At 35.0% G+C, this 13072-nt stretch overlaps 3 protein-coding genes across 3 annotated transcripts; 2 read left to right on the top strand and 1 right to left on the bottom strand.

The window, feature by feature from the left end:
- Window positions 1–421: 421 nt before the first annotated feature.
- On the top strand, window positions 422–2664 carry LOC127265493 (UDP-glycosyltransferase 74F2-like). Its single transcript, XM_051295308.1, has 2 exons — window positions 422–1249; window positions 1851–2664. Exons 1-2 carry the CDS (start codon window positions 587–589, stop codon window positions 2574–2576), a joined length of 1389 nt encoding a protein of 462 aa, XP_051151265.1. The 5' UTR covers window positions 422–586; the 3' UTR covers window positions 2577–2664.
- Window positions 2665–6517: 3853 nt separating this feature from the next.
- Window positions 6518–8475, top strand: LOC127265484 (protein PHYTOCHROME KINASE SUBSTRATE 4-like). The gene has a single exon (XM_051295298.1). The coding sequence runs from the start codon at window positions 6716–6718 to the stop codon at window positions 8354–8356; it is 1641 nt and encodes a 546-aa protein (XP_051151255.1). The 5' UTR covers window positions 6518–6715; the 3' UTR covers window positions 8357–8475.
- Window positions 8476–8521: 46 nt separating this feature from the next.
- On the bottom strand, window positions 8522–11671 carry LOC127264396 (probable vacuolar amino acid transporter YPQ3). The gene is made up of 13 exons (XM_051293889.1): window positions 11436–11671; window positions 11011–11053; window positions 10742–10768; window positions 10566–10658; window positions 10346–10458; window positions 10067–10226; window positions 9861–9968; window positions 9597–9716; window positions 9484–9504; window positions 9319–9377; window positions 9060–9150; window positions 8874–8962; window positions 8522–8785 (listed from the first exon to the last, which is right to left on the bottom strand). Exons 1-12 carry the CDS (start codon window positions 11669–11671, stop codon window positions 8897–8899), a joined length of 1137 nt encoding a protein of 378 aa, XP_051149846.1. The 3' UTR covers window positions 8522–8785; window positions 8874–8896.
- Between the last annotated feature and the right edge of the window lie 1401 nt (window positions 11672–13072).

Genomic DNA, 13072 nt, shown 5'->3' with positions numbered 1-13072 from the left:
TAATGTTGGCTCATTCTTTTAATAACTTTCTTTTTTCTAATTTACTACTATGCAATTTTACTTTTCAAAAATATATATTACCATGTATTTATTATAAAATATTATACTTTATTTGTTTCAAATAAAGTGTTTATTTTTTTTATTTACTTTGTCCACATCATTTGTATTTTATTTTTAAAAAGAAATAAGTATATATTTTAATCACATTTCAAATTTTATATTAATTATGTCTGAAGATATTTTTAAAAATATCAAATTAAATAATTTTTTTTTTAATATTTTATATTATATTTAAAATATTGTATCAATATTTATATTTATATATATATATATATATGGCAATATTCAAATTCAAATCTCAATCAAAATCCAAAGTTTGAAGAATTGGTATAAAATTTAAACAAACAGATACAAATTCCCAAACAAACTCAACCTTAATTTAATCCCTTCCTCCAATTTAACGCCACGACAGTGTAGAAAATGACGTAAAGCTACGTCTATAAATAGAACCTTAACCTCACATTATATATCTGTATCACAATTCACAGCGACTCGGAACTGAGTCGGTCGAGTTGACTCATCCGCCATGGATTCCGATGAAGACTGCAGAGCTCACTGCCTACTTGTGCCCTACCCAATCCAAGGTCATATCAATCCCTTCCTCCAATTCGCCAAGCGATTGCGCCACAAGCGCCGCCGCCTCCAAATCACCCTCGCGCTCACCAGATTCACGCTCAAATCCACCGGCGCCGCCGCCGGAGAATCCTCCATCTCTTTCCGGTCGATATCCGACGGATTCGACGACGGCGGCAGAGCACAGGCGAGGAGCTTCGAGGAGTACAGAGACCGATTCGAGCGGGTCGGGCGGGAAACCCTAACGAACCTGCTCCGGGAGCTTTCGGATTCGGGTCGGCCCGTTTGGTGCCTGGTGTACGACCCGTTTATCCCGTGGGTTGTCGAGGTGGCCGAGGGCTTCGGATTTCCGACGGCGGCGTTCTTCACGCAGTCGTGCGCCGTGAACGGCGTCTACCACCAGGTGTACTGTGGGCGGCTGCGGGCGCCGCTGCAGGAAGATGAAGTGGCGGAGGTGGCGCCGGAGCTTCCGCCGCTGAAAGCGGAGGAGGTGCCGTCGTTTATTCGGGTCGCCGGGGAATACCAGGGGGCGCTCGAAATGGTGACGAATCAGTTTCGCCACGTGGAGAAAGCTGATTGGATTTTCGTCAATACTTTTTACATGTTGGAGGAAAAGGTACTATTTAATAAATTTAAATATAATCAAATAAAATATTGCAAGTATATTTATTCTTTAAAAAAAAAAAAATCAATTCTTTCTTGTAAAGCTAACTTAGCGGTTATTCAGGTCTTGCATGAAAGAGGACCTGTTGAACTAACATTTTGTTTTAATATATTTTTGAAGGTTTGGGAGAATTTTTAACTAGTAAAAGAATAAGTATTTTATATAATATTTTATAAAATAAAATAAATATTTAATTTTATACAAATTGTTGATTAATACTATCAAAATTCCAAAAGAGTGTATGCAACTATTCAATTCAGTCTTAATCAAAAGTTTACATTTATTTTTGGTATGAAAATTTAAAAAAAATGTATTTAAATAATAATTAATGGTACTATTTTATAAAGATTTTTTTTTTATTATTTAATTTGATTTAATTGTATTGATGTCAATAAAAGTAAATTTAAAGATATTTATAATGTATAATGCAATTAAATTTACGGAAAAAATAAATTTTATATTTGGACATACAAAAATTATAAATTGTAATTTTTTTTTAATGGAATGATAGTAGAACCTAATTTATTGTAATTTTTTTTTTTTTTTTTTGTAGATAATTAATTATCAAGCACAATTTTGGCCAATAAAAGCTATTGGGCCTACAATACCATCAATGTGCTTAGACAAAAGGTTGCAAGACGACGAAGAGTACGATCTTAGCCTCTTTAAACCCTCATCAAGTGTTTGTCTAAATTGGCTCGATCAACAACAATCTAAATCAGTCATTTACGTCTCATTTGGAAGCTTAGCTCAACTAAATGTGGAACAGACGCAAGAACTAGCACAAGCATTGACGATAATAAACAAACCTTTTTTGTGGATTGTTCGAAAATCCGAAGAATCTAAACTTCCACATAGCTTCCCACTCGAAAAAGGATTGATTGTATCATGGTGCCCACAACTAAAAGTATTGGGACATGATGCAGTTGGTTGTTTTATTACGCACTGTGGATGGAACTCGACACTCGAAGCTTTAAGCCTAGGAGTCCCTATGGTGGCAATGCCGCAATGGACAGATCAAATAACTAATGCAAAATTTGTTACGGATGTTTGGAAAATTGGCATGTGGGCTAAAGGAGATCAAAGTGGGATAGTAAAGGAGAAGGAAATCAGTCGTTGCATAAAACACGTGATGGAAGGAGTCGATGGAGAAGAAATTAAAAAGAATTCCAATAAATGGAAAGAATCGGCAAGAGAAGCTGTTGATAAGGGAGGAAGTTCAGATAAAAATATTGAAGAATTTATTCGTGCGTTGGAAAAAAGTAATGTTAGAGGATGAAATGTATGCAAAACCAAAATGTATAAATAGTTTTACTATTTACAGCTTCATATTTCCTATCAATCGAAAGATGAAATGCCTATGTTTAAAATTTGGATAGATTTAGATTTTTACTATTATTATTTTACCCTTTTCTGTTTAAAGTAAAGTAAATAATATATTTTACATTTTATAGTTGGGCATCATGAGATTGCATGCATATATTTAAAATCGGAGGGTTTGTTTATGATTTTATAAAAATTTTCCTACTCATCAACCCAGCTATCAAAATTCCTTCAAATGTACATCATGTAAAAAATATTTATCCAAACCATCATATTTAACATTACATCACCTTAAAATATTCTAATTTATATATTATAGAAAAAAAAAAAGAAAAGAAAAGAAAAAAAAGAACGAGTAAACAAACAGATATTTAACCAAATTGGTAGATAACGACATAGCACAGCATGCATGGGTGGGCAAGGTTAAATGCGTAGGGCTATATTTCCGAGTTAGTTACTGGAGTTGGGTCTTAGGTTGAGTCCGATATTATACGGGTCGGATTTTTAAGGCTCGGCCGGATTGGTACTGGGCCTTACAATGTTGTATAATTGGACTCATTTTGGGTCGACCCGTTCTAATTTGGATCCTGGGCCTGTCTAAGTTAGCCTCATCTGGCCCCACTTAGATAATGTGCTTAGTTGGTATTTATTTAATTTTTCGTTTAGAAAAATGAAAATAGTGGTTAAAGAAACAAAGTTATCTTATTTACTGGTATATATATATCAAATTAAATAATAATCGTAATCTAACTATTATTACTAGTTGGCTTACAGTAATTAATTTTAGATACTCTCTGAAAACAATAATAATCGAAGCATATAGATTTTTCACTACTTTATATTTTAAATATTTAATTTTACTAGATTAAACTAATTATTCAATGTAATATTTTATAAGGATAATAGATGTTGAAGATAGCATTTTTTTTATATAATAATAATACAGAGCCACCCATTAATAGAATAAATTGAAAGTTTCCTTACTCGATGTGATATTAATCATTAATAATAACAATAATCATAATAAAACCAATGTGTGTGTATATATATATATAAATAAATATACATACATTTTTATAACAATACTTGACCCAATAATAATTTTATGGGCCCATTTTTCCTCATAAATGAATCTCAAAACACTGATGATATTGATATGTACCCCCCATAGTTTCAATCACAAGAAATGACACAAATTTTATATTATTTTAATAATAATAATTAAACAAGGTGATCATATGCATCTGTTTATCCATATATAACTATGCATGCATTAAATAAGCATTAATTTTTGTTTAAAAAATATTTAAATTCAATATCTTTAGAGACACCAAGCTTGCAATATAATTTAATATTCCCACCAACCTGTCTAATGATAAGATAACAAGGTATAGCAATGATATGCATTAAAATAGAGTTAGTGTAATACTTAAGTCTTGAATAGTTTAAATTTTGTATCGATACATAAAATCATTGGTTTTGTGTTAATAAGATACTAAACATACTAAATATCCAATAGTTAGATATTCTAAGTTGAATGATTAGCTTAGGTTGAATTATTTAGGATTTGAAAATCCTAAATATTGTTCATACCAAAGAGAGCCTAAATGAATCTTGTCAGATCAAACTTAGACAAACCTCTATCTAAATTATGTAGTCTTATCTTAAATTTCTATCCAAATTTCACTAAAAGTTCGACGATTTTGGTGAATTTTTAAGTTTAACAATTTCCCGAAACCTCCATCTATCAAAACTGCGAAATCGAAAGAAGTAGAAAGGTAAAGAAAACATACCAAATAAGAGAATGGCCCTCAGCAAAGCAAACAGGCAATCCAAGCAAGGTCTGAGCTGAACAATTTGTCATCATCTATCTCCAATTGCTTCTCTTTCTCTCTCACTCATTCTGCATGCTCACATCCACAAGAAAAAGGTAGTAATAATTGTGGAAAAAATATGAATAAAAATAAAAACATTACAAGCCCACCAAAAATGTAATATCACCATAAATGAAATGATTCACATTAACATGTTGGGGACACCAACCAAAATCAAGATTGGACAGTACCTAAACCCCCAAATCCCAATCCCAATTCATATCATCCATCCATCATATGTATATGTGTATGTATATATGTATGACCAATTTAAGCTGTGTGAATGAACATGGAATAATAGAGGAGCCACATGTTATGAGGGGCACAATCCACTTAGAGACGAAAACGACCCTCACTCTCTCTAAGCAAAGAAAGAAAGATAAATTAATTAATGGGAATGGTCACTTGAATGATTTCAGATCAAATGTTTTGATAGTACATGAGGAGATTGTATGTATATATATCAAGTTTTAAGATAATATTAATAATAATCACAGCAGCCTACTACCACCCTGTCCAACTATCTGACAAATTTTCACTCACTAATTTCCATGACATGATGATGAAAACGATACAGTTTTTAACAAAGATGAATTGCTACAACATATATACTAATAGCACCAAGAAACATATTGAGCACAATTTGAGCCTCAGATAATGTAATTTAATTAATGGTCTAAGCTAATAGTATAGTAAACATGTAAAATCAACAATATCTGATTCAAAGATTGAGCTCAACCAATATAACTACTTTTGTGAAATTGATACAGCCAGAATTTTATATGAAGATTTAACTGTTGTAATCCAATCTCTAATCGTCAAAATAAAAATAGGGATGTCATTCATCTTAGGCTTAAAAGAGAGAGGTACAGAAAAGGCTTTTTTGTGCAAACTAGATAGAGCAAACATAAAATTTATAAAAACTAGATTATTGAATGCAACAATTAATAGAGAAAAACAAGAAATAATGAAAATTACATTATATATAATGGATAAACACAATATATCACTAATTTATTATCCAATATTCACTCAATTTCTCATTATTTACTCAATCAATTTTTATTAATGTAAAAATATATCATACTTTATTGTTCAATCACAAATTAATAGAAAATAATTTTCAATTAAATCATAATTAAATTTTAGCAAAAATAACTCGTATTATAAAATAACATAATATTTAAAATTTTTGATACCCATTATATAATTTATTAATTTATTATCCAATATTCACTCAATATTTTGTTATTCACTCAATCATTTTTATTAATATAAAAATATATCATACTTTATTGTTCAATCACAAATTAATAAAAAATATCTCCATTAAACCAAAATTAATGACAAATATAAATCATATTTCAAAACAACATAATATTTAATATTTTCAATACATGATGTATCAATTCAATATGCATATATCCCAATCAGGCTCTGTAAGTAAAATTCCTAAACTGTCTTTATTATATAACACCCACTAAATATGATAAGAAAAAATAAAGATACATATCAACAATTACATTCATATGTTCAGCATAATAAAGACATATGGCGATAAAATAACCACAGTGGTCAAGATAATATATTTTTACGTGCCAAAAAAAATAATAAAAAGATTAGAATGAAGTATAATCAACCATCTTATCCAAATCAGTAAAGGCTTGCAAAATTTAAACTTCAGCCAAATGCATCAAGATTGTGGGAAACAAATTTCTAACTTCCTAAAACAAACATTCTATGCACACAAGGAAACCCCAAAAATATAAATAAAAATTAGAAAGGGCCATTTTATATTATTTGATTAAATCAATCAATACACATCTGTCTCTACAGAACAAGTTTGGTGATGGACAACAATCTAATGAAGATGTGGCAAAAGGGTAGCCACAAAATAAGAATTCATAAATAAGCAGTATCTTTTATCATCTTATTGTCAAACAAGCTTCATTCTAGGAGGGCCCAGCCTACTACTCTACAAATTTACTCACATTCTAGGATCATCTTCCAAAACAGGACATCAGTACCATAAGATGCTGCTGTATGTGTGGTGTGTTTTTTTTACTGTTTATCAATTTCAACCCACCTGAAAAAGTTGCACACATAATTGAGGTTGTCTACTTAAAGACACAGATCAGGGGTTCAGTTTCCTCACTGATCCCATCCTCAATATTGTGCCACTATCTATACATTTTCTTTCAAAGTGAGTGTACTGTGTGTGATGGATCCACCAGCATTAGTCAAAACTTTTAAGTATAACAATCCATCATCACAGCAAACCATGTTTAGTAGTGTGCAAGAACCTCATTGCAGATCCTCCTACCCACAACAGAGTAATAACAATTCAGGTTTTGAAGATTTATCATTCTCATCCTATGTGAAAGCCAAAGACCCCTCACAGAAACCACAGGGAAACGACACGAATTGCACAAATGATGATGCGGAAATAAGCATTTTCGATGCGCAAAAGTATTTCAGCGAAAATAGCGATCCGAAAGATGGCAAGAGACAGGATCAGATGATACCTCATGATCATACGCTGTCGCTCCCAAGATTGTCGTCAGTTTCATCGGTTGATGGATATGGACGGAATTTCCGAACAAGATCTTTCCATGCGACGCCGACAGCTTCCTCCGAGGCGAGCTGGAACTCCCAAACAGGCCTCCTGGCGAATCCTCCAGGTTCGATTGGAGTTTCCGTTAGGAATCTCAATCTCCCCTCTGGAGACATCAAGAGGAGAGGCTCTCCTGCAAGAAAATGGAATTTCGGGCGCAAGTGTTGCTGCACTGGCAAGAAATCTGTTCAGATCAAGGAAATAGCTTCGGACTCCGACCATGGCGGACCTGTCCTGATCAACAATGAGAACTGCAACAAAAGTGTTAAATCCAGCTATTTTTACACAAAAAGTGACACCAGCAGAACGATAATGACTCCAACGAATTTGTCGAGAAGAAGTACTTCAATTACCAACTGCGTCCTGGAAATCCACCAACACAAAGCTATGGCTATGCCGCCAAATCCTGTTAGGCTCTCGCCTGAGAACAGTTTTCAAACCCCTGATTCGCCCCAACGCCAGCAACGTGTATCTGCTTCTGGAGGATTTTCGTTTCCGATCCTGAACCCTAATTCCCAAACCACCAAGCGGGTGATCATGGCGAAACCTGTAATTAATCCCCTGGAAGATCCGCCTCGTGACTCTCTGGAAGTTTTCCAGCCGATGCACGACCACCCGTCGAGGCCTCCATCGCTCGACAATCCAATGGCGCGAGATGAGGATATTTGCAGCGACGCGAGCTCAGACCTTTTCGAAATCGAGAGCTTCTCGACGCAAACGACGTCGTATCCTCCACTGTACCGCCGGCGCGATTCCTTAGACGAAGCCTCAACTTTCAATCCTAGAAGATTCGCCACCGCCAATGGCCTCAACCTAAACTCCATAACCAACTCTAGAAGAAGCCTCGACGAGCCGCCGACGCCGAGCGTGGCGGCGACGGAGTGTTACGCCCCGAGCGAGGTCAGCATCGACTGGAGCGTCACCACCGCCGAGGGATTCGACAAAGCCAGTGTCTCGAATTTCTCCCTCTCCGCCTCCGAATTCGGGACGGCGGCGCTGTTCCGGCGCCGGAATCACGACGACTCGCAGGGAGTCGACGGAGGGAAGAAGAAATCCAACGGCGGTGGAGGTGGAGGTCTTCTGCTGATGAGCTGTCGGCACGAGAAGGCGGTGAGCGTGGGGCCGCAGCCGGTGAAATTCACGCCGTCGGAAGGCCCACTGCAAGTGGGGAGTAGGCCACCGCGCGCCACCAAGCCGCCGATGGGGAGCTCTCACGCGGCGCGCCTGTCCCTCGCTTTTGCGGCATGAAGAATTTGGGATGTTCCTGAATCTGCAGCACCTGTCAAGCTCAAAGCATTTCTTGGAATTTCAGTGACAAAGCTTCTTCTGTGTGATAAAGACTCTTCCATTAAAGATTTCTAAAAGAATTGTTGTGTGTGCTTCTATGAATAAATAAAGACAGCCATGATTTTCACAGATCGCAACCTTCGATCCCTAAATCTTTTGACGCCATTAGAAATGGAAAGAATCATAAAATATCAAGAATATGAACGATAAAGAAAGGTTTCGAGCAAAAACAACCAATTCCATGGCAAGAGATGTCTCAAAATCCATGATGAGTTCTAACTCTGGAAAATAAATTAATGAGCAAAATTAAAGCTTGAGCCGAAGGTGAAGAAGCAACTCAGCCGTTGCAATTTGCAGCAGACCACCAGCCTCCACGAGTGTCAGCATTCACTGACAGGAAAACAGTCCTCAGTAATTTTGAACAAAAAAGAGGATTCAAGGAATTGGATAGGTTGTCGAAGAAATCCACATTACCTACTTGATGTTCATCAGTGATCGTAGTCAAAACACATATTTGCCAGCAGCTTGCAGTGATGTGTACCGGAAGTATAGAAACTGAAGAACAATCTGCCGAATTGTTTAAGGACATACATGCACAGAGGGATGTTTTGGAAGAATAATGAAGTTCAATAATGATTTTTTATGTTCCCGGCTTGAAGGATACGAAGCAATCAAGAAACATACATCCGCTGGACTCCACCAGCCATGGAAGATTCGGCTTTATTTTCGACCAGTCTAAGCTCCTCAGAAGGATGCTGCAAAGAAAGAGAAAACGGACTGTTGGGTAATATGCAGTCTGGAAATTGTTGCCGTGCAAAATTGCAATCAATAAAAAGTTAAAAGTGGGTTGGTTTCGAAGAATTCAAGCTGGAAATCGATTTTCCAACAGAACTGTAAAGCAGTAACTCAGGTAACGTACGCACCTTGCCACATATGAGCCATTGCCAATAATAGCTAAGACAAACATCAGTGGATTAACTCCCTGCAGATCAGATCAAGATATCGAGTTTATTACATCCCAAGAAAATGATAGATCATCTTAAGTGGTTTTGCTTGATCATGAGGACAAGAAAAAGCAATATGCTAACCTCCGCATTTCCTCTTTTAATCTGCAAAGACAAGAAAGAAAGTTACAGTTAGGAAATAACAATTCGATGAGATTAATAAATTCATGACTTATGGATTCATATTCTGTTATTACATTCAGGTAAATTTGGGGAGGACGTCCGCCCAAGTAAATAGCTGCCATTCCCCAACCAAGTAGTGTTCCAATCACACGGCTCTCTGAACCAGGAGCTTCGGGTGCAGTGGAGGTAGTTGACTGCAGCAGCAAAGATTGTAGAAGTGAAGTTACAAAGTGACCTCTATCTAAAACAATTCTAAATTTCGCTACCATAGTGAAGAAAGAATATAATGTTGCTTAAAGAAATAAGAAAATTTCAAACCACCGTGGTGCATTCTTTACCTCTAAAAGTTTTCTTCCGGCTTGGAAGACCTTCCCTCGAACGTGTCCTTCTCCACTCGCAGCTAGTCCATTGTTGCAAGTGAGGAGGATGAATGACACAAACAAAACCTGCAGAATCACAACAGGTAGATAAAAAAAAAAAGAATTAGATAGAGCACGGGGAGCCGAAGTGTTTCAACCTTGTATGGACATTATATGGTGCTCACCACACACAGTGTGGTTTTGATTTTCTGCAGAAAAACAGATTTAGTCGACCTAACATTACTGAGCAATGGTGTTTCGAGAGAATTATCTAAATCTGAACTTCTCAGAGCAGGGAAACATTCAACAGTTGGTTTCTGAATCTCTGGAAAAGATTTTGCAGGCCTGAAAAAATTATCTCACAGAATAAGGATCCAAGTGCAAAGAAATATATCACTACTACGCATCAAAGTATGAAAAATAAGCGGGGACAATTATAAGTAATTGCTTCAAAATTGATGTACATGGGCACTGACAAGTAATATGATTCTTCACTGCTAGGGAGAGAGCTCGAATCTGGCTGCAATCCTTTGATCCTGACCTCTTCAGCATTCAAATCCATGTAGTGTTCTACAGACTTTTGATGCATGACAAACTAAATAAGTATCTTGTTTATAAACAACTAATTGATTGGAGCATGCAGTAATATATGAAATCGAAAATGGTTATATTACAGGCCCTTACCTCCTGCAGCCTTCTGTTGAACTTCAGTTTTGGATAAATGTAGCGATAATATAGACTTTGTATAAAAAGAAGGAGAGCCGTGAGTAGATATAACTGCAAGAAACCACAATCAATATTGTTAGCCATGTAGTGATCATACGACCAAATTTAGAATAACATTGGCACAAAACCCATACCACTGCAGTGTAGTATTGCGTTGGAAGCTGCAAATTAAAATTATTGAATTAGTAAAATGTTTGGCTGTAAGAAATTAGTTCTTCACTATCATATAATAAAAACATATAACCCTCAATTACTAAATTGGAACATAATGACATTTATAACAAGCCAGAATGTAAAAGAATTTAGAGAGATTACATAAATGTTATGCATATAATTCAATAATGAACACACAATGCAATGAGCATCCGAAAGTAAGTGGTGCCAATCATAATAAGTAACTCACCGTTTCAGGCTCCAGCATGCAGCCAAGAACATTGAAAATATCTCTGCGAGTAAATAGTCGAGAAAACAATTAGCTAGGTATCCAGATAGAAGAAGTGCTTGCATAGAAATTAGCTTCAACATGTGAACAATCTTAAAAATTCAAAAACTGCAACCCAGAAGTGAAATCAGTTTTTTGAAACTCATATTTAAATGCAAAGAAATTTTTCATTTTCAAATAATCCATCACAACAAGCATGAGGATGAAGATACATGCTGAAACTTTATCAACAAACTAAAATCATCAAGCCATTGGAAGAAAATAACGATTGATCCGAATAACATACATCAGCAAGGATTCCTAAAATTGACAGAACTTAAGATACTCAGGATTTCATTACAATAATTACAATTCGAAATTTTTGAGAAGTAAAGGCAGCTATTTACCCAACTATCCACGCCACGAGAAAGAAGATCGAGAGCCCCTCAGAGGACTTCTTCTTGTAACTGGTGATAATTTGTGGTAGCTCAGCCAGGCCCCAAGACACCACACCAATCATCCCGAAAACAAGTGAAAGCTTTTCTCTCTGGCTGCAAACGCAATACCCCATGTAGTTTAATGTCCATTGCCAGCACTGCTTATCCACAGGACACGCCACTGATTCGCTCCTTAATATCTCCATTGAATCCTGGGGGAATTTATCCGGTGAAAGAGTAGTGGCTGTGTGTTCCACGACTGCCTAAAAGAAAATTAGCCCCATTGAATACAATGAACAGCATAATCTAACAAAAACATTCACACACGGAAGTCTAACGGTCTAGTTAATCAATTAATCGTGCACATCATCATCAAACCTATGAAATTACACGATAGAAACGTTAAGGGTGTGTTTTCAAGTTTGCATATATGTATGTGATTGCTTCTTATTCGAATCTCTTAGCGCAAAACATAGATTGGAGGTAATGTTTTGTAGTTCACCTGTGTTTCTGCAACATACCACTATGGAATGCAATCTATGAACAAATGCTTCATCATCAAAACATAAATTGATTTCAATCCATAAAATCTTACAAACTATTGCATTCAACGATTGTTATTCAAGCCGAAAAATTCAAATAAAAACAACAAAAATATCAAAAACGTCCCAATGCAACCCAAAACACGCCAGATATTTGGAAAAATTCATCGTAAATCATAGATTGCATAAGCGAACAAATTAAAACTAAACACTTACACGTTCAAAACCGTGAAACAAAACAGCGCTTATTTGATGAAACTCACTGCAAGACCATGGGAATCCAAATATGAAACACCTTGTGAAGACGCCGGCGACGCTGAATGTGAAACAGTGGTGAGTTTGAAATCCGCACGGAGTACGAACAACTGCTGCACGCCGGCGGCTTCGACTTCTTTCTGTTATGGAGGCGCAATAGCTGTGATTAATTATTAGTATATATTTAGATTTACTAATTGTGATTAATTAATTATTAAAATAATATATTTGGAAAACATGCTTATTAATAAATAAAATAAAATAAAATAAGATTGAAGATTATGATCCAAAAGTCGTTGCGGCTCGTGTCAAATTAGATTTACTGCTTAGACCATCCGCAATGGAGATACCCAAATTAGATATTCTTTTGGGTATCTTCATTACTTTTTTTTCTTCACGTCATATTCTCTCTCTGTCACGTCAGCGGATTCACAACAAAGATACTCATCCTAAATTTTTAATAAATTTTTATTTTCATATTATATATATATTATTTTTTAATTATAATTTTAATTTGTAGTATTAATTATTTATTTAATTATTATACTATATTATATTATATTATTATATTTCAATATTTTGATTTATTAAAAATTATACTATAATATAAATTAAATTAAATTTACTAATATTGATTTGTTCAATAAAATTATATAATGTTTGTATTTATATATATTAAATTTCAAATTAATAAAATATATTAAATATTGGTATCATTTTATAGAATATAAAATATTATGAATTATTTTTAATTATAAAAATATTATAAAATTATGGTCTTACACATCCTAATTCAACATATAATCTTTG

The sequence above is a fragment of the Andrographis paniculata genome, unplaced genomic scaffold (genome assembly GCF_009805555.1).
Source record: "Andrographis paniculata isolate CXL003 unplaced genomic scaffold, ASM980555v1 Contig17END, whole genome shotgun sequence".
Lineage (NCBI taxonomy): Eukaryota > Viridiplantae > Streptophyta > Magnoliopsida > Lamiales > Acanthaceae > Andrographis > Andrographis paniculata.
This window is presented reverse-complemented; position numbering and strand designations above follow the sequence as displayed.

What these genes read in the sequence shown, in the direction of transcription:
- LOC127265493 (XM_051295308.1), top strand. Translation starts at nt 587, where the DNA reads ATGGATTCCGATGAAGACTGCAGAGCTCACTGCCTACTTGTGCCCTAC. An exon ending in TTTACATGTTGGAGGAAAAG is followed by an intron (nt 1,250 to 1,850) that starts GTACTATTTAAT and finishes TTTTTTTTGTAG; the next exon opens with ATAATTAATTATCAAGCACA.
- LOC127265484 (XM_051295298.1), top strand. Translation starts at nt 6,716, where the DNA reads ATGGATCCACCAGCATTAGTCAAAACTTTTAAGTATAACAATCCATCA.
- LOC127264396 (XM_051293889.1), bottom strand. Translation starts at nt 11,671, where the DNA reads ATGGAGATATTAAGGAGCGAATCAGTGGCGTGTCCTGTGGATAAGCAG. An exon ending in TCAAAACCACACTGTGTGTG is followed by an intron (nt 9,969 to 10,066) that starts GTGAGCACCATA and finishes GTGATTCTGCAG; the next exon opens with GTTTTGTTTGTGTCATTCAT. An exon ending in CCGGAAGAAAACTTTTAGAG is followed by an intron (nt 9,717 to 9,860) that starts GTAAAGAATGCA and finishes TTGCTGCTGCAG; the next exon opens with TCAACTACCTCCACTGCACC.